Below are 27,250 nucleotides of genomic sequence, written 5' to 3' on the forward strand. Positions count from 1 at the left end.
CACACACTTTTGAGGCGGTGGCACGCCCCGCCCCTGTTCATGTGGTGGAGCATCGTTGTCGGCCCAAAACAGCTACTCCTACTTCCAGCAGTCGTCTGGAAAATAAAAAGAGAATCCAAAATTTGTGTCGAACTGTCGGATCAGAAAATAATGTGCCTGCCTGCCCGAGAAATAGACATCGATTCCAAGTGTGAATACGGAATAATGTGCAGTTCAGTTTCAGTTTGAAATCGAAAACACTTGCTAGCAGACGACAACAACATACAACAGCAATCAGAGAGGGAAACACCATGAAGATGGTCGATAAGTCGTCCAAGTTGGTGGATAAATTCGCCGCTGTGGCCAGCAGCGGCAGTGGTGGTGGTGGTGCTGCCGCCAGCGGACCGCTCAACATGCCCGCCGGAGGAGGAGCTGGCAGCGGTGGAGCCGGCTCGGGCTCCGGCGGAGGTGCGCCAGGTACGGCGGGACTGTCCGGTGGCGGATTCAGCGGCCAGAAGCCAGTGCCCATGAAGCTCTTCGCCGCCTGGGAGGTGGATCGGACGCCGCCCAACTGCATCCCACGGTGAGTACACGGTCTACACTGTAAACAAAACATTTTACATAATCGGGGTAGAGGCAGAGACGGCGGAGGCGGCGCTTGCTGCCAATTTGTTGTGGGGCTTGCTTTCGTTCGGTTCGCTTGTTGGCTTTCCGTGGCTATTTTTAGTCGGCCCAAGTAGCGACTGCCAGCGGGGGCAGAGTGGTAACTGTTATTTAAGAGGCCCGGTTGGATAAGTTGAGTTATTTGGCGCATAAGTCAAGTCCCCTCCCATGAGAATCTTGACCCTTCTGGGTCAGAAAAACACTGCTGATACTGATAGGGAGCTCTAGTTCAGAACCAGTCCAGTCATTCCAGTCCAGAGATAAGGAGAGATTCGTCAATGGGCGTTCTAAGTAATTCCCCAAAAACCTCCATTGTTTCAATGAGACTTGCCTCTCTGGACTCTTGAAACCGTATCCCAATCGACAGTGTCTCTTGCCCTGAAATGTGTTTAAAAGTGCAGCCATCAGGTGGAAATACAATCCACCCTTCCTCCCAGCCTGTTCATTCATAAATACGAAATTGTATCTCCTCCAACTTTTTGCGAGCCATAAATAAAATATTAGGTTATAATAGCCCTTGTTTTTGGGACCAGCCTGGCCCGAAAGGGGTCTTCTGTGTTCTTCTGTCTTCTGGCAGATAAGAACTGGCTCCCTATTTGCATACTGAGTCAGAGTGAGTCAGATTTGTCGTCCAGGCAGATAGATCCGTAATTGCTGCGACGCACAAGTTAGAAACTGGGCCAAGTGAGGCGCAGTTTTTGGCGACTTTAATCGCCATTAGCTGGCCAGGAGATAAGCCACCAAAAGTATTTACTAAATATTTGATGGGCAAGGCCAGGTCATGAACCGCCGACAGTCTCTGCCTTTGTTTGTTTATAATTATGCGCTCGCTCGGCTGGCTTATAATTAGAAACTGAAGCCAACTTTGAACTCTTCTCCCGAAAAAAACCCAGAGATTTGAGAGAAAACTTTCACCAAGGCACAGCCCCCTTTTGGCTAATTAAAAACGTCTTTTTGGCTAATTGCAGCTGAAGGAAAATTTAATTTATGGTTTATGGCCTCCGCACTACCCTGCCACTATATGTCATCACAGTTTGTCAACTCTCGGCAGAGCTTCCTGCTTTATGGGCCTCTCTGGCTGAGCAAATAGTATCTTATGTTGATTTTTATTTCCTCCACGCCCGAATGCGTCACGTCCAGCTCATCCAGACTTCGATTAGGACTCAGGCGGCATTAGCGCAAGCCTCCTTGCGGTTCTCTGACATTTGCGAGCCGTACGTGACCCGTCTGGCTCTGACCCCGACCCAGCCGACCCATCAGAGCAATCAAACTCAAATCAAATCACTGAGAGATACACACTCAGATACATATATTTATATCGGGGCGAGTATCTATGCCAGTGTCAAAGTCAGGGTCCGAAATGCATTCAAGTTCGAAGCGTAGCCAATTATCCTTAAAGGAAAGTTTGCTCGCAGGACGAAATGGCTTTGCGGTTCATTTGTTTTTATGCCCGAAACTTTTCTCATGTTAATTAAGAAGAAAAGGACTAAAGGCAGAGCTCTATAGGCCTCATCATTTCTTAGTTTATGGAGGAAAATGCATTGGGTTTCTTGTTCAAATTGTAGTTCTTATCTGCTCTCATATATCACTAGTACTCTAGAGATTATTCGATCCGTTTGCTTGGCTTATCGGAATGAGAAAACCAATCATAAATTTAATGTTGGGTCCCCTCTTCGTTATCTGGTCTGGTAATGTCGAGGTTTACCTGAAAACTCATTTGCAGTTTACAATTTTCGACCACGGCCACGGCACGCAATAAAAACGTACTTGGGATAGGTTCGCTTTATTTTCCGCCTGCGGTTTCGGTATGCTTCAATTTATTTTTAAACCAGGAATTCCATGTTCCTCTGAAGAAAGTGGAGCAGGCCGGGTGATGGAATGATTGATTGATTGAACTCTCTTCTAGCCAGTTTCCCCCGCTCACCTCTGGCGTACAGGTCTGCTGGTGTTTATAAATAAATTGCAAAAATATGTGCCATTTCGATTTGTGATAAACACGAAGAGCCTCATCAGCCTCATCATTTCGGCTGTGAATTATAAACTGCGCCAATGCCTTACCAGAAATCGAATCAAGCCAACCGAAATAGCACTTCTGTGACATATTTTGCAGATCCAATTTGTATCTTTCAGGTCTCGGGGCCCGCCACCGATCGTGCCAAACAGCCCCCAGTATCTGTATCTATAAGTAGAATTTATAGCGACAGCAGTTGCTTTAAATTTTATTTTTCTTTTTATTTTTTTTTCTTTTCTAGTAGCTGGTAGCGCGTGTTGCCCACGAAATGGTAGCCTTGAACTTTTTTTTGTCATCTGTTCGGGGGCTCTTATTTTTTTTTTTGCACAGAACCCGAAACAATATCTAGAGCATCACATGTATCTCTTGGCCATGTATCTGTATCTGTATCTGTATCTGTGTACCTGCATCGCCATGTGTATCTGCATCTGCATCTGTATCTGTATCTGTGCTTGACAAATTGAATTCCATTCTTTTGAATTGTTTTCCCCTGCATTGAATGGCTATTATTTCTGGCTTGTGTCGAAATATTATGTCAACGGAATTCCAGGTCCTTCATGAGGGATTTCAAGTGTAGGAGGAGTCTCTACCTATAGATGGGTCTCTACCCCTACTCTATAGAGCATCTCACAAAATAAATGAGGCAAATATATATATATATTCTTGCAGAAATAAGACAAAAACCTCATTGTTTATTAGTCTTCTTTTCCTGAAGCCCTAAATCCCCATCGCAGAGATCCCCAGGGTATAGCAATTTATGCTGATGGCTTTTCAAATTGATTCAGTGTGCACTTTTAATGGGATTTACTTTATTCTGCCCCTGGTGCCGCCGTCCCATCGCCATCTGCATCATCGTGATTGCCGGCGACGAATCAGCAGCTGTGCCTTTTTGGCCATGACCGAGTGATTGAGGTACGGTGGACACCAAGTTGGGTGGACGGACCATGGACTGTGTGGAGGCGGAGGTGGAGGCGGAGGCCATAAACTTTGGAAAAAGAAACCCGAAAGAAAGGTAGCGAGTGGCGGTCAAGTCTAGTTTCTCAACAGCCAGACCGAAATTGAACCCAGAACCGAATCCGAAACAGAAACCTAAACCGAAACCCAAGCTCGAACCCAATCGATTTCCTGTTGCGTTCGCTGCTGACCCAAATTCCTCTAAACGAAATGCTTCTCTTTTCCCCCTTGGGTGCGGGAGAGGCCTCTCCGGAGACCAGAAGCCGGGCCTCGACCCACATTCTCGAGTGTTTTTGGGGCGGCGGGGGGCACATAGCCACGCCCCTGTGGCATCGCCTCTAAGCGCATTAGCCGCGATCTCCAGTCGGTGGCGTGCTAATGCCCACAGCTGGCTGGGATGGGATGTGGTGGGATGGGATGGGATGGGAGGGAAAAAGTGCAGCAGGAAAGTCAATTAAATTCAATGTAATCTGGGCTGTGGGCTGTGGGCTGCGGGCTGTGGTCACTGTGGGAAGGCGGGAGGTGCACCAATGGAGGCTGACAGCACTGGCCCGGGAATGGGTGACCAAGTCAGGTGGGGATTAAAGCACCTCGCCAGCAATCATGGCGGCAGAAAAAGCACAGCTTAGAAAAGTAAAAGACAGACAGGAATTGTAGCTCTTGTAGAGTAGTTCTTTAAACTATTTGAAACTATTTTTGAAGATTATCATCCCTCGAACTGGTAGCTTCCTCTTTAAGCAGGATATTTCTGTATCCTGTTCTGATCAGAAGCCCCAAAGCCAACAAAGCAAAATTCATTTCCGCGACAACAAAGACAGTCTGTTGTTCTTGCTGTCCAGATGGGCTCCTGTCCAGATTTCCCGAGCGTTGACTCATCCGCTGTTGGCCAAACTGCTTCTGGCTGCAATGGATTTTCCCATTTTGTTTGCTTCCCCAGTCCAAGTCCAAGTTCGAGACGGAGGCGGAGGCGGAGCCGTGGAGCACCACGACATTGTCCAGGCATGTCAACGTCAAGTTTGTTGACTCGCCCGAGTGGAGTTGCAACAACAACAGCAGCAGAGGCAGTGGCAACACGAACGGGAGCACCAACAACCACAAACAAGAAGGCAAGTTGGCGAAAACTTCCGCTCCCCCGTGTGGCCAAAAGCAGACAGGCCAAACGAGCTACGGATGTCAGCTGCATAAATCGTTCATGGAGCGGAGCTCCATTCTCCATCCTCTACACCAGACACCTGCACCACCACCTCTTCGATCTGCATGTGGATAGTGTACAGTACAGTCATGACTCGGTTGGAGGGACTACTGGCTATCTCTAGTTCTTAGTCCTCTCTAGGGAGAACCTACTGTCTGCACAAACGCAAGCCCCTTGCCAGAACAGTGCCTCCCATCGAAAGCTGTTCATAAAAGTGCAATTTATTAGCATACAAAGTACGTCGTCTAGAAAAGCAAAAAAGGCGACCGGGCCGGGACCGGGTCCGGGCTGGTTTTAAGCATCGGAGGAAAGAGAAACATTCAAAGTTGCTCAACCCAAAATGGTTTTCCCTGTTGGGTTCTCAGCCTGCACAGTTCCCAGCCTTAAGACTTGAATTTTATAGTTTTCTCAGTCTCTATAGATGGGAACTATCTGCCGAATGAAACACTGCACTTAGGGGGCCTAACTAGAACAGCCACTAATCTAATCGCATGCTATTATTACAACTATCAGCTACGTGTAAGACAAATTGATGGGTAAGATAGTGTAAGTGATTAGATAAGGCCTTGTATTAATTATTAGGCAGTTCTGAATGAAAAGATAAGCGATGTAATAATCGATTTTGGGAGTTACAAGGGTACTATGTTCTATAATCGACTCATAACAGACCTCCAAAAGCTAGAGACAGTGTCAATTTTTTGAAGAAATAAAATAAATTTCTATCAGATAGGTGATAAAGTCATGAATCTTCACCTACTTTTCACCTAGGTGAGATCCTAAGTGTTCTTAATTCTCAGTGAAAGGATAAGCGATGTAGTAATCGGTTTTGAGACTTCAGATTCTTACAACTTCAGATTCTTACAACTTCAGATTCTTACAACTTCAGATTCTTACAACTTATAGAAGGAATCAAATAAATTTCCATATTGGATAGGTGATAAAGTCGTGAATGTTCACCTACTTATCACCTGGCTGAAAACTTAAGTGTTCTTAATTCTCAGTGAAAGGATAAGCGATGTAGTAGATGCTTAAACTTTAGATTCCTCTCCAGATAGTGACACCTTATTGAAGAAATAAACTTTATTTTCCTGAGATAGGTGATAATGTCATGGATGTTCACCTACTTTTCACCTACTAACCAAAGACTTATCAGCCCTCAGCTACAAATGATTGTTAAATTAATCCACAATTGATTTCCTATTCTGTTTAATAATTTAAACTCCCCACGACAGAGTAATTTTCAGTCGAATGTTGGCCAAAGTAGTTGAGATAAATAGCTTTTTAAAGCAAAAGGCAAATCCAAGCCTTAACACCTCGGGTAGAGGCATTCGAACGATCTGTTCGAAGTGGACTTGACTAGTTTTCCGAGTCTCGTGCCGGCAAACGGCAAAAGCTGCTCGTTCGAGTGACTCACTCGAAGAAAGCAGCCGTTTGAAAGTGAAAGGTTTCTCGTTAAAAGTGTTTATTTTCGGCCAAAAATAATAGCAAGTAGCCCCGTTGACGGATCGGCTTGCCATTTTTTTTTGTGAACAATTATGGAATTGGAGCGGCCGCTGGTCCACTCCGGCTGAGTGTTTGAGCGCGGAGCGGCTAAGAGGCCGGGCGTGACACGAATTCCGGCAGATGATTCTCGTTAATAAATACGAGAAAAGCAGTTTATAGTTTGCGCATTAACATAAAAACTTTGCAAGCTCTGAACTTTGCCTCAAAAGTGCCTGGCGTAGTGCCGGGGGGGTAGCAGCTTCTCGGCAAACTCACTTGACACAGTTTGTGGTTGCCCCCCTTTCTTGTGGGTTGGTGGGTTGGTGGGCGGTGGTTTGTACCTCTGTCAGTGCCCAGAAACTTTGACTTTTGGCCTGGCAACAAAGTATTTAAACTGATTTGTGTAATCTTCTTTCCATTAACGAGGAATTCCATTTCCATTCCTGGCAAGAAATTCTAATAATCTGAGTAAGAACTTGAGGCGGGTGAAAGTTTAGAGCCTCAAGACTGATAAGAATGACCTAAGAACTGACTGACTCACGGGTTTGGCAACTCACCGCAAGGTGATCCGATCACTAAAATATGTTAAGTGAATTCGCTTCGGGATCTGGGCAATTAAAAAATGGAAAATATCCGAGGAATTCTTCATTCTGCGGCTGTCCGATATAAACAAAAGGCTCTCGTTGTTTATATTCAGTCGCATTATGTGGATCTGATCTGTTTACCCATCTCTCTTGTATTTCAACTTGGCTGTAAACAAAAGCAAAGTATTCATAAGTCCCCACACGCCCTGGCAGATCATAATTCTCACTTTATGGTTATACTGTCGGCTTCCTCGAAAACGACCTGTACTATTTTTATACATATTTTTCTGGCCAATTGAAAATCGTTCTATTCGAATCGGAAATACGGTTTCATTTTCGCCCATTAGTGGCTTGGATGGAACGCTAATGAAATAGTACCAGGAATAATTCCATTACCACACTTCCCGAATAGTTTCTAGTTTCCGAATAAATGCAATTAAAATGCGAAATGTGTTTGGGGGCGACATGTCCTGCTGGGCTCCTCCTCCTGGGGGACCGCACGCAGCGTCCAATTTGGATGTGTGGGGTGTAGAGGTGTTGCCCCCAAGGGGGAGGGACTCGATTTTTCCGGGCCGCCAAACCGGATAGTGTCAGGGCGCCAGTTAATTTTATTGGATTGTCTTACACTCTCCAGCGGCGAACACTTTGAGATTCTTGATTCTGGGAGTGGCTGCCCCATTAGCCCGGCGTGGTGTCGTTCGTTTGCCTTTCGTTGCCACGCCCCACCTGACACCTTTTAAATTCAACATTTTCCAGGGGATTTGTGTCAGTTCCTCTGGGGTGCCACTTGCTCATCAAATGGCTCGGGATTAGTGTTCCGGATGACAAGAAATCGGAAATTTGTTTGCTTTTCGAGGGAGGATGGGGCGAACTACTACTACTCGTAGTTTATTATTAAATGGTGATTATTTGTCAGTCATCTAGGAAGAATTTAAATGATTTTGATGGGAGGTATATATGAGCTATAATCCCCCTTCGCCACCCACTACTGAAATATGAAATTTTGAAAACCCTTTCAGGGGATTAGGCCCTCTTATGAGTGTGCTCTTGGGGAGGGATTTCGATCAGATCGGCTTATGGCATCGATACCTTATGCAATCAATCGAGTGGCATTGGCAAATTGCTCTTACTGTTGCTGCCATGAAGTCGGAGATGCCAGAGGCAAGAGGCTAGAGGGAAGCCGTAGAGGTGGAGTTGTGGGCGAGTGAGCGGGTCATATGATATATGGGTCATTAACGAATTGTGCGGCGACTTGGAATATGTTCAAATAATAAAAACAATAAATAACGAGTATCTGTGTGCCACACGATTTCTCGCCGATGAGTTCTGGCCGGGATGGGAGGCTAGGGGCAGGGCAGGAGATCGCTCAATTGGAACCTCGACTTGTGAAAATATTAAATAAAAATCTAGACAAAAAAAAAACTGAATTTTGTGAGTCATCTGCGGTAGAGCTGTGGGAGCTCTGTTGATCATCAGAGCAGCTCCTCACCCACACACGACCTGGAACTGGCTTAGATGGTGTTGTGTGTCAGCTAATTAGCTCATAAAGGCCACGTCATAACCTCGGCAATTAAGCTTCAAGTGCAAACACCCGAAAAATATGCGAATTACCTAAAGTCAGTGTACTCCCCAGTCAGTGTATTATGAGGCAATAAAGCTGGGAAAAGTGCAGGGAAAATGGAGTTAATTATGGACTTCCTTATGGCGAAAAATCCAACAAAATGGTGTGGTCCAGTCATGCTGAAACAATAAATAGTTTTATTTATAATTGAGTAAGAGATGAGAGTTTCGGTGAGTTTCCAGCTCTTGGTGAACTGTCCTAGGTCACTTGAAACCGCATTGCGAGAAGCTCCCCCAGTTTTCCACACCCCATTTGCCACCAAAGCCCCGTGCCAGGCGGGGAGCCCCGGGGGAGAACTCATAAATGATTCAGGTGCTCGAAAGTGGAAAAACGTAAAAGGTGTGAAAATAATTACGAACCGCTTTTAGCCACCACATCGGCTCGGCTGCATTCCTCGTCGCTGCTATTTAATTGATGTTTAGAATATGTACTGTATGTCGAACTGAAATAAAAACTGAAAGAGAACTATTTCTGTTGGCACTTTGGTTTTTTTTATTACAGCCCCTTAATAATTGATAGCCCATAGGTTTCTCGTCATATTCGATATGGTTCTGATGTGAATGAACCGGAGTAACCTTTCCAGCTGGCCTGTACCGATTACAGAGTGGGCGCAGGTGGCAGGTGGTGGGGCAGGAGGCTTGAGTTGAGGAGCCACACCCACCTTTAAACGTGCAGTTGTTGTGACTTTGGAGAACGTAAACCTAAAGTGCAATTTAGTTGATAATTGTTGCAAATTGCTAACGGCAGTTACATCGATTTTCATACTGATTCGTACCCTGTTGCCGCAGTTCCCCGGGGGTTACTGAACTCGTGGGGCATTACAGGTTCCACACTTGCCAAATAATGACTTTAAAACTCATTACTTTTCTTCATAATAGATCGTATTATGGCTAGAAGTATGTGTATCTCTGAGAACACTGGGTATTGCGTGGGTCTGTTCCACTTATACCCTCCTCGGTTCGGTTATTAGAATTTGAATGGAGAGCGTTTAGCGCGCTGGGGCTGTTTCTGTGGCTGCTGTCCCCAAAAAAACACATTCCCATTTAACATTTCGAATTCAATTGCAGCTCGCCTTCGGTTCGGTGGCTATTGTTTGGGCTCCGTCCGTTTCCGGACATTGTCCATCAGTCAGGGACTGCGTAATTCTCGCATAAATTAGCTAGCCAGATGCCTCGTCCCTCGGATCTTCTCGGTCGTGGTGTCATGAATAGTAGTTGGCATGCATAAGTAAAGTTCCCTCGAAGCTCGGCTCTCCGGAATAGGAAACTAGCAACGCATTCCGTATGCAGTTGCAGTTGCAGTTGCAGTTCCTACTTCTGCTTCTGCTTCTGTTGATCAATAATGCAATGACCCAGGACAACGACAGACGGGCGCCAAGTAATGCCTAGGCTGGAAACTTTCGGTACTCCCTAATTAAACGCCCCCAAGGAGCCCGACCCGCCCCAGGCCAGGCCAGGCCATTTCTCTTGGCACCCACTTGGTCGGTCGGTGTCGGTTGAAACCGGTTTGTGCCTCCGCCCGGTGTATGTTATGTGTCGTGCCTTAAATTCATTTAACCAACCGAGTGGCAAGTGGAGAGCTTCAAACCGGACCAGAGCCGATAGCCAAGCCGTGGCCGTGACTCATGTTCGCAATCCTTGCCTCAAAATCAACCGAAACGGCACCCAAGCGGCATGAAAATGAAAATGCAAAAAAAGCAAATAAACAAGAAAATAATAAAAAAAAAAAAGGATACCAAATAAACACGCTTTAATGAAACCGTAAAAGTTGCCCCATAAGTCGCGACAAAATGACATAAACTAGCTTATGGGATGAAGGCGATTGCCATTAGGCGATTGCCGGAAGGAAATACCCTTAACATTTGGGGAGAGTTGTTGGACAGCCAAGCCAAGTAGTTGGGATTATATTGAACTGGGAGCTCTGATATCTCACAAACTGATATTAATCATACGCCCTGTGGATCGCTCATACTCTGGAAATTACTCATACGACCCGTTGTGTTGCCCACTTGTGGTTATTTGTCAGAATCTTTACCAGCTTGACATCTGTATTCTGTAATGGGACTCACCCGACCAGCTAATGTGGTCAAGTCTTTGTTGTCTAGGAAAGCCACCCGTACAGATCCGACGATCAGACCGGGCACTTGTCGCTGCAGGAAATGCAAAAAGCAATTTGCATAGAGCTCTGTGGAGCTCTGGAGGCAGTTGAGCCACTCATGGCACATTGCATCGCCCCCGCCAGGCGGCGGCTATCATTGTGAATCATAACAGACAGCGCTCCAGCGTCTCATTTGCACACACGCGAGTGTGCACGGCTATAAGTCGGTTAACAGCGGAAACGAAACTGCAAATTAACATGTTAACAAAACAGCCAGTTATAGGTCTGTCCGCTTGTCCATCTGTCTGGGGTGTTAACAGCCTCCACACGGCAACTGGCAAGTTACAATAGATAATGGAAATTAGCCAAAAGGGGGGATGGACGAGATCACGCAACCCATAGGCCACATAGTTGTAGTCCCGAAGTCCGAGACTCTGATCACATCCCCCTATTTCTCAGAATGATATCACATTCGAGCGACTCATATATCAAAATTGATTCAAGTTTTCTGGCACTGCACTTTGAATATGTCAAGCAAAATATTTAGCATTAATTGAAGTCTCCCAGAGATCAGCCAGAGCTATCCGATCTGAGATCTGCGACTTCCCCCAGTGACACAGTTTCTGGCTCTCTTCGTCGCCATCCGTCGGTCCAAGTCCCATTCCTGCTCCTCCCTTCTGATTTTCTGATTGAGTCGTTTTGCGATTTAAATTTGTTTCTGTGCTGCACTTTCATTTCGCTCGTTCTGCCTTTTATTTCCATTTCAATTTCCCACTAATCAGTTCCAATTTGATGCTCGGCTGGAGGGAGGCAGGAGGGAGAGGCTTCAGATCGGGGAGCTTATCAAGTATACGCCCTGCTATCGCTGCCGCCTCGTACTATTTATATCCGCACTTGCTGATTAAGTAATTAATACCCCACGGCATTTTCCGACGCTTGTCGAGTGCTTAGCCGGGTAATTGGTCTGATTTCCAATTAAGTCAACTTGTGAAGGTGTTTTGTGCCCGCCGAGCGATTGGCTTCAATCCCAAATCGATCAATCATTAGCGCTTTTTATGAATTCCTATATTCTATTTTGAGTGTAGATCTGGGAGAGCTATGTAGATCTCGATGAGAGATTAGCTTTAGCCCGGGGTGGGTCGATCAATCCCTCGAGGCCATAATTCATATGCACGTCCACTGTCCGTCGTGCCTCCTCTGTTACCTCAATTGGTCATTTATCAAAGCTTCTCCGCAACAAAGAAAACATTGTTCGCGGCTTGGGCTGCTCCGCTCCGGGCGGACAATGAACTTGCCGAAGAAAGCGAAAAGACTCGCTGCGCGGGAGATAAAGACCCCAAAGGCGAACAAAATAAGAAGAAAATAAGAAAATGCTTTCCGGCAGCAATCGACGTGTGTCATTCACAAGCAAAGAAACAAAAAAAAGTAAGGGAAAAAAGTGGCTGAAAACGTAATGCCAAAATCGTAAACGGACAAAAAGAAAAACCCGCGATTTTAAAACCGAAATCGGAGCCCGGCCCCGGCCCGGCCAGTCATTGACATTGCCCAGACACCGTTCCCCGACGAAAACAAATATCAAATCAAATAAAGTACAAACGTGGGGGGGACAAAAAAAAAAAACGAATACGAATAAAAATCGTATAATGTAAGCTAACAAACGCGCCCCTTGGTTTCTGTTTTGGTTTATAAATACAACCGCCCCAGTCGCCAGAATAAAAACCATAAAATGTCAGCTTATTTTTAACGCACAATCGAAAAACATGCAAGGCAAGATGTCAAGTGCATGCAAATCAAATGCATTTCGATTTTCGATTAGAGGTGGGCGATTAAAGGAGGTGGTGCGCTAGAGGTGGTGCAGGTGTATGACAGGTGAACCGATAGGCGTGACATCGTTAGTCACTTAAAAGCTCATATCTAATGCAGATCACACATGGATGGGAATTGAAATTCTCAATAATTATGCTGATAAACTTGAGTGATTTGTTTTTATGGCCGTTGTGAGGCAGTAAACAAATACGGAAATACAAATATAAAGATGGCAGCTATCAGGTCTCTCAGATTAAATATTATATTTTATGGAATAAGTTTCTAAAAAACAACCACATTGATTAAATTCCTACTTTACGAGATTTGGATTATGAACGATAAAAATAGGTCAATAGATTGCACCGCATTCCTCCCCCTACATAGATGTCTGATGAAATTTGCATGTTGCGATGAAACGAATGTTTTGAATTATTAATTAAGAAATTAATTTCGCGCCGACGAATCCGAACTTGGCCTCGCCGACATTCCAATCCGCGCGCTTTCGTTTTGCAGCTGCCATCGGAAATGGGGAATTCAATTAGCGGGTGCCATTGTCTGGCAATCAATGGTATGGCCCATAGCTTCGACGACCCCCAGCTCCAAAGACTCGGAGTCATGTTTGGGTGGCTATCTGCTTAGTCAGAGCCAGAGGGCCTCGACCAGAGTGCATAAATTTGCATTTCTTTTACACCCGTTGATGATGCACCCGTGCTTTAAGATCCCACCCATCCCAACGGAAGACGGAACCCAACCCGTCATCCTCATCCACATCCTCGCCCTCGTCGGCGGGCTGGACCAGATGAGTGAGCAGTTCCAACAAAAGAGAGTGTGCGTAATCACTGAATCGCCGCTGTCTCCGAGCTCTGGCCATTACAAAGCAGAAATTAATCATGAAATAATTATTTATACCCGTCCACGTACATGGGCTTTGTCTTGTGCCGCCAAAAATGTTGAAAAATATGATTTTGTGGAGTTGCCTTTGTGACAGTGCAAAAAGTAAAACGAAAACTGAAATCCAATTTCCTTTATGGCTTAGTTATAAGCGATTATAATGGCCATTACATCTGGCTTTGGGCGAATCGGATGGAAGTGCCCGAGGGGAGAGATGGAGAATTTCCTTTGAAAATCATCTACAGAAAAGTTTTATATTAATGTACATACCTACATTTTCCCCCCAGTATTATTTTGGGGCATTCGGCATGCATATGTTTTCCACCATAGCTTCCTTTTATATCGTTTTCGTTTTCCATTATACAACTTTTGTTTTCCACTTGATTGCATTTTACTTTTTGGCTTTTCTGCAGCGCCTTCCAGGCGTTTCAAGTTGCAACGAAAATCTTATGGCGTGAAATTGTTTTCTTGCATAGATTTCGATGATCGATTGTTCAGCGCATTGGAAAAATGAACCTAACGAGATATTTTCCAATTACTAGTTTGGTTTTTTCAACCATCTCTTAGAGAAAGGATTAGGGGGTTTCCATACTAAAGATGGTTGATTCAAATCGGTAGGTAGATTAGAGGTGACACTGGTGTATGACAGGGGATTCGATAGTGACATCGTTAGTTATTTAAAAAGCTCATATCTAATGCACAATTGAAACTTTCAGTAATTATGCTAATTAATCCCTTTTCTTCATTTGCAGACTCTGCTCGCTGACAATAACGCGTCTGACCATTCTGTCCCCCTTGCCCGGAGACACCACATCGCTCTCCTTGGCGGTGAAGATGCAGAGCTCGAAGCGGACACTGCGCAGCCACGAAATTCCCATTAATGGCAGTGCCCTGACCTCCTCCGCCGCCTTGCAGGGCAACTCCCCGGCCGCTGCAGGGCAGCCCGGCAGTGCAGGCACTGGCGTAGGCGCGGGCGTGGCAGTGCCTCTGAGTGAAACCGAACTGGATCTGCACTTCAGCCTGCAGTATCCGCATTTCATCAAGAGAGATGGCAACAGACTGGTTATTTTGCTGCAACGCCGCAAAAAATACAAATCACGCACCATTTTGGGCTACAAGACACTGGCCGAGGGCATCATCCGGATGGACGCAGTGCTCCAGAAGTCGATGGACATGATTATTGAGCTGACGGCTTCCGGAAAGAATGGCAGGCCGGGCACCGTGGTGGCCTGTCTGCGCGCCGAGCGCGTCTCTTCCATTCCAGTTGACCATGACAATAAGAACAACAACAGCGTCCTGCTGGCAGGTGAGTCCTCCCAAGATGAGACCCAAAAAGGTCAAACTAAGTTCATAGTTTCTGGTTTACGGGTATCCATATCCATGTCCACTTCGCCAGGCATTCCCCGAAGTGCCAAAGAATTTATTGCCAAATCCATAAAATACATGCATAAGTGGACCCACGAGTCCCAGGCCCAGTCTCAGTCCCCGGCAAGATTATGGAAGTGCTAATGACGCAAACTGGGCAATTAATGGCCCGAGTGGGGGTGGAGGAGGCAGGAGGCTGGAGATTAGAATACCAATCGACTGCTGCTCCACTCCATGACGGATGAGTAGCTGTCCCTGTGTTCGCTGGCGTAGATCAGATGGTGCTCCCAATTTGAGCTGATGTTTATGGTAATTGCTTGTGAAACAATTCTCGGGGTGGCGGAGCGATGAGGAGATGATGATGGAGCAGCTCTAGGTGGCAGCGAGTGACGTCAGAGGCGGCAAGAGCAGCACACGCATTTCGAATTTACGCCATTAAGTTTCCCCATGGCTACTGAAAAGGCCGGCCCGGCCTCCACATGGCAACAGAGAAGCCTCATCTCATCCATGGCAATCTAATTGAAAGTATTTTTCAGCTATTTTTGTTTGACAAGAGAATGGCGTGCGAACCAGAAAAAAAAAGGAAATACAAGTATGGAGAGCGAGCCGGAGCGCCAGCGAGAGGAAATTCAATTATGAAAATAACGTAGAGCGAGTGGAAAACTCATTTGCCAGGCGGATTCCCCACTCTCTGCACCATCTGGCTGCCCTCCGGTGGCCGGAGGGGACTCGAAAAGTGTAATGGGATGATATGGAAAAGGGCTGGCTCCTGGGAAAGTTATTAGGCATGTTGGGTCGGAAGGAGCGGTCGGGGGAGATTTTCCTGGTTTTTGGCATCACTGGGTCAGGGCCAGGACCAGGGTAAAGGTCAGGCCACTAGAACCAATGCGCAAGTTGCATCTAACCTTTAACCTGCCTGTCGGCTGTTTAAAAATGTATGACATGCAAAATTGAATCTGAGGAAAGGACTTGGTAGATGGAACTACTTTGGCCATCCACCTTCGAAGAGTTCCTCAATAACCTCCATTGGTATTCCCCTGGTAAGTACCAACTGGAATTAGCTAGTTAACGATTATAAATCACCACCATTTGCAATAAATCATGCCCTTCGAGGAGGATCTCATTCAGGAGGAATGGGTACTGCTTCTACGGACTCTTTGGCAGTGGGCCAAGGCAGCGAGAATCCACATTTCGGTGGCAGTGACAGTCATATAGCCATATAGCCCATCCAAACATGCATGTATTCTCGACCACCTTGAGGGTCAGCACTTGAACCCGAGCTAAATGAACTGTCCCGATAGAGGAGGCCGCCGACACATAGACACCAGACAGCTCTGCTAAATTACTCTGGGTCTCGCTTTCTAATTTGCAAAAATGGAATTCAAAAGCAGAACGACGACGGGCATGAGGAGTGGGCTTGGAGGGGAAAACCTTTTTGCCTCAACCCCAATTCGGGGTATTGATTTTCTCGTTATGCGGCAGTCCGGCCTCCAAAAAAACAGCAGCTCCTCCGGGCGAGTGGGTGGGCGTGGGGTTGGGGGCTTCTAGGTGTGTGCCGGATTGCCGCAGGCTGGTGGTGCTTGTTGAATGTGTGTATGCCTGGGCCTGGGTCGTGCCGGGTTGGTGCCAGGACGAGTCAGGCACCATTAGCAGTCGGCGGACGCTCCTTGAAGTGGGCGGGTAACTTGTTTGTGGGTGGACTTTAAATCGGGGTGTTTGCTCCGAATGAATTTTCCATGGTCATTACTTAGAAAGGCTTAGTGAGCACACAGTTACGAAAATAGTTTAGTTAGGGACTCGCTGGAGAAAGGATACTCGATGGAAGGATATCATCCATAAATAACTTGGCCAACAGCGCAGATCAATCATAGAACTTATGATGCTTCTCCATCTGTTTTTGTTTTCCTCTGGGATTAAGGTATTATAATTTATGAAGGGACCCGAGCCACGCCCACATCCTGTCTACATGGGCTCCTTGTCGTTCGCCTCCCTTCCTTCTAACCGTCATTTGGTTCTTATGAAGCTTCTGCTGATGACAGCCCATGGCTGTTTTTTTTCTCGTATTTTGTTGCCGTTGTCGCAACGACAGGAATTAAGTCATTTGTCCTTGAGTGCCAGAGATAAACGCTGTGCAGAAGTGACACTGACTGGATGCAGGAGCGAGGACCAGGGACCGGGGTGGGCTGCCAGGAGGCTGCCACTAACGACCACCCCTCCTCCACTCACTTTTATTGTGTTTTATTTTTTGCCGCTACCCCCGGCTACCCATTGAGTGGTTAATGGCGATATGCGTAAATTATGCCGAAAGTGTATCCCCACCACAGCTCACTTCCCCTCCTATTTTTATCCACTATCTGCTACTGGCTGTCGGCTAATGACAAGATTCGTGTGCCGGCCAAGGTTAGCCCAATGTTTTGCCTTTTTGTGCCAGTTTCTGGCTTGTTTACTTGAGCTATGATAGCTTCAAGGATGGATGGATTAATAATATTTATTATTATAGTCTTGCAAAGGGTCATCTCAGGCGCTATTCAGTATATATCCTTGATCAGAAGTCCATATAGGCTTGGTTCTACGCCAACTATTCATTTAGTTTTTAAACTATCAACTTTGGCATACATTATTCTTTACTTTGCGAGCAGTATATAAGTGGGATCAGCCGGGATCTGTCGACTATATCTCATAGTTGCCATAGAACTGCCATAGACTCTTTATAAGCCCCCTTATGATAGCTATTATCTTGCCCAATATAGCCATCTATTTTACCATCAATTCTAAGCACAATAATTAATTGTTATACCTAGTTCTAGCCACTAACCACTTCGCAATACTTGCATCACTATCATCCCGAGTTGAATCGGTTTAGACACTATTCTAAACAGAAACTATTCATCTCTATGTCTTGTAAGTGGCTATAAATATTCCCTCAGATTAAATATTACTCAGAAAATTGGCCCAAATTATGTTAAATTGTTCTGCCCGGCTGCTGCTGCTGTTGCGGTTTATCTGACCTCCCGCAAGGAAGCCGAGAACCGAGAGCACAGACACTAAATCAATGTCGTTCAGCGCTTTTCAATACGCTTTCCATTACTCATACGCAGCGTGGCACCGCCATGGGATGATTGTGCGTTGTGGTGAGATGGGCAAGTGGTGGGTGGCTGGGTGGTTGGGTGGCTGGGATGGCTGGGAGACTGAGGTGAACTGTGTTGAGGGCCTTTTGGCCATGACACATCTTCCGTTGCTTTCGACTGCCATTGTCTGGCATTTTCTCGCTCTCAGCTTGTTGTTTACGTGAGTTTGGCTTTTCTCCCATGTGGAAAGCACTATTCGTGGAAAATTCCTGGACCAGAGGCGGGTGTGTTCAGTGTATGCAGTCGGTTTCCTGGAAGCCTAGACAGGCAAAAGGCCATTAAAGTGCCTGAGAATTGCATGCAATTATAAGGGGAAGAGGAGACCACGCCAAGGGAGACATCATTAACTTGTCGGCGTAATTGCAGTCAAGACGCAAGACTTAATACAAACAGAATAATTACCCTCAAGGAGGAAACTCTATTTACCCTCTCTCTCTCTTTGGACAGTCTGGTGCTCCAGTTTGGCTGGGAAAACACGCCAAGTGGGAAAGATGGGAATAATGGCCAATAAGCAGGAATGCAGCTTCTGCATTGGCCCAATTAATCAGCTCTCTGGCTGCGTTTTTAATCATTCTGATACTTATCAGCTCTGTCAAAAGTTACACTTGGCCCCAGCACCACCCACTGGAGGAGGTGTACCTGCGTGCGTACCTCATCCATCCACCAGCACCGCCCAGCACGCGATAGTCCGCCAGGGAGAGGGAGTACAGAGACCGGCCGGTGAATTTCAGCTTTGGCTGAAATGATAACGACAGCAAAACATGCCAGCAAATAAACAAACAAGACTGGAGAAAGATAAATAACAGAGTCTACCGACTAGCAGATACCTCTTCCTCAACCCTCCAGTTAGTTAGTGCCATAAAGTCACTGTTTATCAGTGTTAATTCTCGAAGAACGTGAGTCAAGTGCAAATTGAAACCGAAAAGAAATAACACGATAAGGCTTTGTGCAAATATTGTTAGAACATTGATTGCACTGGGACTCAAGTCCAGATGAGATACGAGAGGTTGGGCGCTGTGGAAAGTGTGAGGGAAAGTGCGTAGGAAAAGTGCAATAATACCCTCTTAACCTCCATCTGGCCATCCATAGATGAGAATCGTAATTGAAATGGCCTGTAAACGGTAGCCGGTTTTTGGAGGATGGGGTAACCGGAGCGAGTATGGGAATCGGAGTGCAACAAGTGGTGACACCAACGGAAGGCGGCGACACAAATCTTATCGCAAACAATGTAATTCCCTCGACTGAGTGTGAGTGTGCTCTGCTCCCCCCCTCGAAACTAGTTCACACGATCGTGGGGACCAGGGTAGGGTATCGAGAAAGAGACATCTGGGGCAGTATCGATGAGAGATGATTGAGTGGGTGGAAGGGCGCTCCCTAGACCAGCACTGACATTGCACCCTCCCCAGTTCAATTGCCCGAATCGGAGCGTAAAAATAGCTCTAATGAGCACTTCCCATCCCAGCGAGCTTTTGACACTTGTTTTGGTAATACCGAGTACTGAGAGCCGAACACTTAGATAGCCCCACTAGCCAGGTGTGAGTGGCAATTGCTCATATTGATTTGAGCGAACTGTAGGTGCGCAGGCAGCTCAGCTGGTGCTTGGGAGGGAGCTTCCACCGCCGGCGGCTCTCTTTCACTCACCCGACGACCCGACGTCATCGCAAGTACACAACAAAACATGTGGAGCTGCCGGGCGATTCATTCATTTGGCCGACAAGCGTTCAGCGGAGCACACTCGCCGCTCCCTCCGGACTAGTGAAGAAAAGAAAGCTAAGCCAGCACTTAGTAATACGGCAGATGAACAGATAAATCGCAGTAGCAGTGGCAGTGGCAGTCGCAGTGTAAAAAACTAAACAAAAAACAGCTAGAGAGACAGTCGAGCGTTGCAAGTGTTATCTGCGATTAGTTTACGAAACAAAAAACCGTGCCTTTTTTGTAAAAAAAGCAAAATACTCGGCCCAAAAATCGTGATACATTGGAAGTTGCTTATCTGGGACCTTGGAAAAGGTGATGAAGCCAATCATTCAAAAGATTTTAGTTCTACAGTGTCTACAGATCTGATCGGTAGTGCTCCCCCCCCAAAAACTTATCCCAAAAAACGAATAAATTGTTTATATTTCTGAGCCAACAACTAGATTGACATTCAGCAGTTCGAAATGTGTTATGCAAAATGAAAAACAAAAGTGTTGTTTACTCAATATAAACTGTGCGAAGCAAATAAGACAATAGCGACGCAAAAAGCAAAACAACCCAACCCCACCAGCCACCAGCCACCAGCCACCAGATATAATATAGCTTGTCTTAGTCTTAGTGGATATTGAAGTCTTATCCAAGCGATTATAATTACGTTTATTCTATTATTGCTTTTCCGCAGATCGCGTTGCTGAGTACTCGGACGAGGACGAGGAGGTCGAGTTCAGTTCCGGCGAGTTCAACGACGAGGCCAACGAGCTGGGCCTGATCCGCGGCTACGATCCCAAGGATCCAAGGGACTACAATCATCCGGCCAAGCATGATATGCGCAAGTATCGAAACAAGTTGCAGCGCTCCGGTATCGAGGACTGCGCCCTAGTGCCATCCGGCATCCAGCACCATCATCCCGGCGTGGGCGTTGACAGTGATAGCGAGTTCGAGATGAAGGACAAGAGCTCGTCACGGGCCAAGTTTAGCCGGGTGAGTCAATCGCGAGTTCAAATCGGAACGTGTAATCTTGGCCAGCTGTTCTGCTTCCGCGCCTAAAAATTATTCTCCCCCCGAAATAAATGCCAGCCCACCGAGGAGCACTTTCATTATGGTTCGATATAATTGCGTGGCAACACGACGTCAGTGGACTGTCGGTGGTTTTCAATTCGGCGGTTCAAAAATTCATTATGCAAAGTGAATAAATATCACTTGGCTGCTATCTATATAGATTAAACGGCAGTACCTATATACTGTATAGATTGGTAGACCCATTCATTAGACAAACGGAAACAGTTTGCTTTTTTGTTAATACTTTGTAATCAGGCCTCATAATCAGACAAGTTGGATAAACTCTTACCAATTTGCATACTAGAATCGATGATTTATGATTAGCCTCGCCTTACTGTGTCGGTTAGGGGGTTTCCTCATTCTCGGCCATTGCGAAATTCTGTCAGTTCCTGGCTGCTAACCCAGATACAAGGGCCAACCGGGCCAATGAAATATGCATCAGAAATGCTATGCTATGCTTGGGGCGGGCTGGCATTCTGTGGCAAATAGTTGACAATTGTTGGGGCGGCGGACGACCTTGGCGTGTCGAAGCATTGTCGACTCAATTCGCCCAGATTTGGCTGCCCCCGGTGGCATACCTTCGATGGCACAACACTTCTACATCTCAGGGCCACGGGGTTCTGATCAACAAACAAGAAATCGCAAGAATTTCCGCATCGCCACAGTCTTCGGGCTCTAATATAATTAGAAAATTAGAAAATTTCATGTTTCATTGATGAGTTCTTTCCTTTTGAAGTATGAGCCCTAATGGCAGCAGAGACAATTTTCTTAAGCTGCCAGCTTAAATATTTAAGCCACAGCCCGGCTCAGCTGCCTGGGCCAATTATCTCTGCTCTGGAGCTCCATGGCTCCTCCCTCCACGCACCTCGGCGCAGGTGTAAAATTAGCCTGCGGCTTTTGTTGTCATGGCTCCTCCACTGGGCTGGCTCTGCCCTTCTGTATCGCAGGATCATGCCAGCTCTGAAAGCCGGCCGTAGATAAGACCTGGCTAATGACAGCTCCAGCGCAGAATATTGCGGAATAAAAACCGGAAAGTATAAGCGAGCGGGCAATTAAAACAGAATGATGCATATATTTTAACAGCTCCCAAGTCCTTGGGATGTGGCTTAATGGCCCAAAAGCCAATGGCAGCCTAAAGTTCATCAGTTCATCTAGATAACATACAATCTTATTACTATCAAGTAGTTTAATATTAAATAATAAATTTAATTATATTTTTCTTCCATTTTATAGACCATTTCGCTCCAGCAGCGGAACTTCAAGCAGAAGATCGTGGCCCTGCTGAGGCGGTTCAAGGTCAGCGAGGAGCTGGAGGGCGAGTCGGGTCACCAGCGTACGGTGGCTGCCCTCCGCGGTGAACGGGATCTGGACGCACTCTTCCAGGAGCTGGAGTCGCTGTCGTGCTGCGAGGGCGATGACTCTGGCCCGGATATGGACAGCATATCGGTGGGCTCGACCCCGAAGCCGTCGCTGCGTCCCTTCTTCACCAACTCGCGGATCATGCTGCACGACAACATGACCGGCAACGGAGGCGATCTGAGCCAGGGACTGGGCGGCGGTGGTTCCGGGCCGGGAATTGGACCAGCGGGTGAGTGCCGGAACCGGAGCTCTGCGTGACTCTGGGGGTTGCATTTTTGTTGATGTATTCTCTAACTGGAGTTCCAAACTAAGCGACGTTTGCTCTTGAATTTGGCTTTTTTTTCATACGTTCTTGCTCTTGATGCGTTGCGTTGCCTTTTTTGAATATTTTGAAGAATAACAATCACACACACACTGACTTCCACATAAATTCCAATTGTATTCTGGCAAAAAATGGCAAAATTAATTCAAATTGCTTTCTAATGAGAGGAGAAGAATTTCCACAAATGTTTGCAGTCATCAGAGCTGGTGGAATTTTATTGATTTGTTTTTTCGTTTTATTTTAAAAGTGTCTGTCTGTCCGGGTCTGCCACTGCCATTGTTGGCAGTTTGGGTCAAGGATGAAGGAAATGTTGCCAAACGAATGTCACACACGCATACACAACACTCTGCCACACACTCACAGCTCAACAGCTCACAGCTCAACAGGACAAATTGTTTCGCAAAAAAAAAAGCGCTGGCACAGAGACAGTTAATTGTCCTGCTGACCGGCGATGTAGCTTCCTTCCAGCAGAGTCCTTGCCTCTTTCAAGCGAACAGTCGAGCATTACATGTAGCTTTTTGCCAAATAAATAGTTGTAAGTTGTAAGTTGTAAGTCAAGGCTCTTCTTGTACGATAACCATTAGTTGTGCTTACCTTAAATTGAAACTACTAGTACTTAAAATAACTCCAGATACAGCAAAACAAAACAAAACCAAACAAAACAAATACAAATACAATACAGAAAGATACATTTTGCATGGCTTGAACAAATCTCTCTTCCAGGAAACTCTGAGCGCCGATCATCGGATAAGAGCGACCAATTGACCAATTCATCTTACAATCTTGAAAATAACAAAAACCAAAAATGCATTCATTTAACAAACAATAACAATTCGGCAACAACACCAGGTCTGTGTACATTACAACAAAAATCGAAAGAAAACCAAAGTATATCTCAAGAAGTATCTCAACTATCAACTACCATCCATCCATTCCCAAAATCAAAATTATAGAACACACATGCATTCTCCCGCCCCCTGCCAGTCATGTACAATCTGTTTGTAAATAAAAATCAGGATCCATATCCGGCAACAACCTGAAACATAGGGGAATCTCTGGAATCTCTGAAATAAAGATTTAAATAGAGATTCCCTCATGTTCAGGTTGTTCCAGCGCCCTAATCCTTCGCCCTGGCTCACACTCACATCGCACATCCCACACCCCACATCCCAGACACGCGTACAGTACACCGCCACACACAGTCACATGTAAACTGGATCTGTAATCCGTATGCTTTCGATGTACTTTAGTTGTTGCACCACGCGTGGCTCTGCACCTTTGCATGCTCCGTCTTTGATTTGTGCCTCAATTTCATTGATTGTTTGTGTTTTTAGCTGGGTGTGTACAGTACAGTACAGTACAGTGCGTACGTACGGTGTGTAGTACACACATGTGCTTCCATATCAGGTGCATGTTTCGGGATCCTAAAATAAACTCCCCATCATTCTGTGGCCCAAAATAGATCCAAGTCCTCCGAGGCTACCTACCGACGCACTCGGAGCTGTTTTCCAAATTAGCTCAACATAGACGTCAGACCCTTGAGAACTGTAGCCCTAATCGCAGCCTTGTCGCCTCCATCCACCTCATAAAGTCTTGGGTTTGTTTGTCCCACCCCCCAACCCCCACCCCCATTTCCCGGCCCATTTCTTTCACTTTCACCTAACGTGTCGTGCGTTCCCAGCTTATTTTGATTTAAGTTCTTTTTTTTTTCGTTTTGATTAATCGGCGCATGGCTTTGAAAAATTCTACCTCTGGAGGAACATGGCTGCTCCACCCTCCTGCCCATTAGCCGCCTTCATCCCCCCTTCGGCATGGTCGTAAAATAATGAAAGCTTTAATTATATTTTCGGTCCGTGTTTTTTATTTGATTATTTATTTACACGGGCTCCTTGGAAGGGGTCACTCTTCGGAGGGCTATCTATTTATGGGCACGACTATTTGTGGCCGCCAGTCTGTCTCACGATTCTGTCTTTAGTGGCCTTCGCATGTCTGTCCCCCCGAACATCACAATCCTCCAATACTTCACTTATGGTCATTATAATAATAGTGTTTGTTTCCCGGTCTTCAAAAACCATCCAAACTGAAAGCAATTTTTAACAAATCCTATAAAGTATGATGCATCGATATCCACTAACTGAATGAAACGAATTATAACTCCTTAATCGAACACCATTGGTTAGAAATTGCTTTTAATGTATGATGTGGCCCATCACTCTTCTTGAAACCCAACTAGTACAATTTTCCATCTGACTAAGTGACTAATATACTCAACTAACATTTGTCCCGCCCCACAGACCGTGGCAACGAGAGCTCCGGAAACGAGGCCAATACCGGCTATAATGACGGCCAGACTTCAGATCCCCAGAACAGCCCGCCTCGGGACAAGGACTACATGCGTCTGCAGCAGCAACAACTAACCCCAGTCAGCTCCGTGGCCGCCAGCATGGCCAGTGGCAACCTAGTAACCCCCGCGCAGACGGAGAAGCGGTCCCGCCTGTTTCGGACTTCCAGCAATACACCCGTGGTGACGGGAAGCGGCGGCAACAGCGCCAGTGCTATTAGTGCCTCCGGGGGTGGCAAAAGGAAGCACACCCTCAGCCTGAGTGCTGAGCCCAGGTCCGTGCTGGAGACCTGCCTGTCGCCCACCAATGTGGAGCCACGCAAGCTGTTGCTCGACCAGTTGAATCGCGTGTTCGCCGGCGAAGACAGTGTCATACCAGAGGTGTTGACCATCATCAGTCCGCCAGAGGCCCTGGGTGGTAGTGGGCTCTTGGCCAAGCTGGTCACGCTATTCGCCAACTCCTTTAAGCCGGCCTTCGTGCCGCAGAACACGGCCGAGGTCAAGGCGGTATTGCAGGCGCTTATGGCCAAGATCCAGAAGTAGTAAGTGTTCCTTTCACATCTCTTCTTTCCAGTCACTTGATAATCTTGTCTTGCAGCTGTAACTCCAATGCCAAGCCACCACACACGGTCAAGGTGCTGCTCATCGGCGGGGACTGGCTGCAGGGTGCCACCCTGCGGCACTACGTGGAGCTTATGGGTGTGCGCCCGCCCGACTGGCTGAACCATCTGCGTTTCTATCTGGTACCGATCGGCGGTAGTTGCGGCAATGTGGCGCGCCACCTCAGCCAGATGGACCAGGCGTATGCCGCCATGTTTGGCTCCGACAACTGGACCCAGTTGTGCGAACGAGCGGCTGCCACGGCGGCGGCAGTCAGTGCCGTCACCACCGTGAATGCTACCGCCTTGACAGCCAATCTGGCGGATGCGGCCGGGGTGAACAAGTCGGACATTGCAGAGCTGGTGCAACGCATCCAACGGTACTTGCTGGCAGCAGGACCCTGCACCCAGATTCCCATTGCCGAGGCCATGGTTAACTACAAGGACGAAGACTCCTGCCAGATTTTTGTGCCGTTTGTCAGCGTGAGTATCCATTCTATCCATGTATTTTAATCCGACGACGAACTAATTTTAAATATGTTATTTCAGGATGTTCGCATTGGTTACTTGGATGCCCAAGCCTCGTTGGATCTTGAGGAGAATGCAGGCGGCTCGAGCGCTATCGGCAGTGCATTGGGCTTGGGCTCCAGTTCGGCTATTCCTATTGGTAGCCAGAGTTCGCCCAATGTTCATGGCGTGGTGTCGGGCTCGCCGCCCCAGCAACAGCAGCTGATTATGGGACGCATCTCACCACCGCTGCAGACGCCACCATCGTCCGCATCGTCCCACCGGGAGCGGATTGCAAGCGAGACTTTGAGCACGCCATCGTCGCTGCAGCAGCAAACCTTCAGCGGAGCATTGGCTGCCGCCGAGGCTGTGGAGCTGCAGGTGGACTATTGGCCGGTGGTGCGGCCGGGCGAGGGGCATGCCAAGGAATCGAAGAGCGGCAGCGGATCGAAGGGCGGTGATGCCGGCGGCAAGAATAGCATTAAGAGTACGTTTAGGAACCTGCAGGTGTGGCGACTGCCACAGCATGCACAGCAATTGGGTGATATGTTTAATGGACTGACTGTTAGTTTCGCCACCAAGGAGAAGAAGCAGAAGCAGAGTAAGTTCGCCGGAATATACATACGAATCCATTGAGGCAAACTCTAATCCTGTTTGTCTCTTCAGTTATGCGCCTAGGAAAGAAGAAGGACAAGGAGCGTGATCTCGAGAAGGAGCAGTGTGTGGAGGGTGTGGCCCGTCTAATTTGCTCACCCAAGCAATCGCATCCGGTGCCACTACGAGGTAAGGGATATCTTAGCCCATATAAGATATAGCAGTAACATATTAATTATTGAAATTATTTAATTGCAGTGTACATCGATGGTACTGAGTGGACGGGCGTCAAGTTCTTCCAGGTCTCGTCGCAATGGCAAACGCATGTCAAGAACTTTCCCATTGCACTCATCGGCTGCACGCCCATGTCCTGTGCCGAATTATCCTAGTCATTTTAATCCCCACGCTCATACGGGACACGCAACGTTCCCGGATAGGAAACAGAGACACACACAAAACAGAAATTGAAACTAAATACAAAAAATACGTGCTTGGAGCAAGGGAGTCAGACACTTGCGCGGCAATAAATATTATTAAATGAAAAGAATGATAATTTATTTATAATTAGTATTTGTAAATTTTTAGTTAATAAACCATTAGTATGTACTCCAGTTAAGTTAAGTTCATTTCCGCGCTCAGCTTGCGAACTTATCAATTCCTTTCGAGCCGCCACATCACAGACCCAACAACCAGAGACACTCTTCTAGTTTAAAATTGTGCTTAAAGTAATTAACAAAAAACTCGTCAAAGATGAACAACGCGTATCAAAATAATCCTGTACAAGAAAGTCAAGAACTAAAACTAAACGTCGTGTAGTTACCGTTTCAAAAACTTCTATAAACACGTTGCTCTTGCCTGTTGGCAAGTTATAGCATATGTATATCCCGTATCCCCGTGTCAGGAATCGGGGCAGTAGGCTCCCTGATCTCAAAATCGTTGCTCCCGACTGGCCAACTATCGAGTGTATCTAAAGGTTATGCAGAAATCTTCAACTAATTGAAAAA

At 46.6% G+C, this 27,250-nt stretch overlaps 1 protein-coding gene across 3 annotated transcripts; it reads left to right on the forward strand.

Annotated features, from left to right (window-relative positions):
- Positions 1 to 125: 125 nt before the first annotated feature.
- LOC6500751 (phosphofurin acidic cluster sorting protein 2) lies at positions 126 to 26,857 on the forward strand. 3 transcript variants are annotated; one of them, XM_001953807.3, is made up of 10 exons: positions 126 to 562; positions 14,033 to 14,586; positions 20,148 to 20,446; positions 21,758 to 22,112; positions 22,929 to 23,054; positions 24,500 to 25,088; positions 25,145 to 25,628; positions 25,695 to 26,253; positions 26,319 to 26,435; positions 26,505 to 26,857. In XM_001953807.3, exons 1-10 carry the CDS (start codon positions 291 to 293, stop codon positions 26,633 to 26,635), a joined length of 3,486 nt encoding a protein of 1,161 aa, XP_001953843.1. In that variant the 5' UTR covers positions 126 to 290; the 3' UTR covers positions 26,636 to 26,857. The 3 variants fall into 3 exon arrangements, with proteins under 3 accessions (XP_001953843.1, XP_014766702.1, XP_014766701.1); XM_014911216.2 differs by lacking the exon at positions 22,929 to 23,054; XM_014911215.3 differs by lacking the exons at positions 126 to 562; positions 14,033 to 14,586 and adding an exon at positions 19,466 to 19,780.
- Positions 26,858 to 27,250: the final 393 nt, after the last annotated feature.

Source organism: Drosophila ananassae, chromosome 2L (assembly GCF_017639315.1).
Source record: "Drosophila ananassae strain 14024-0371.13 chromosome 2L, ASM1763931v2, whole genome shotgun sequence".
NCBI classification, from domain to species: Eukaryota; Metazoa; Arthropoda; class Insecta; order Diptera; family Drosophilidae; genus Drosophila; species Drosophila ananassae.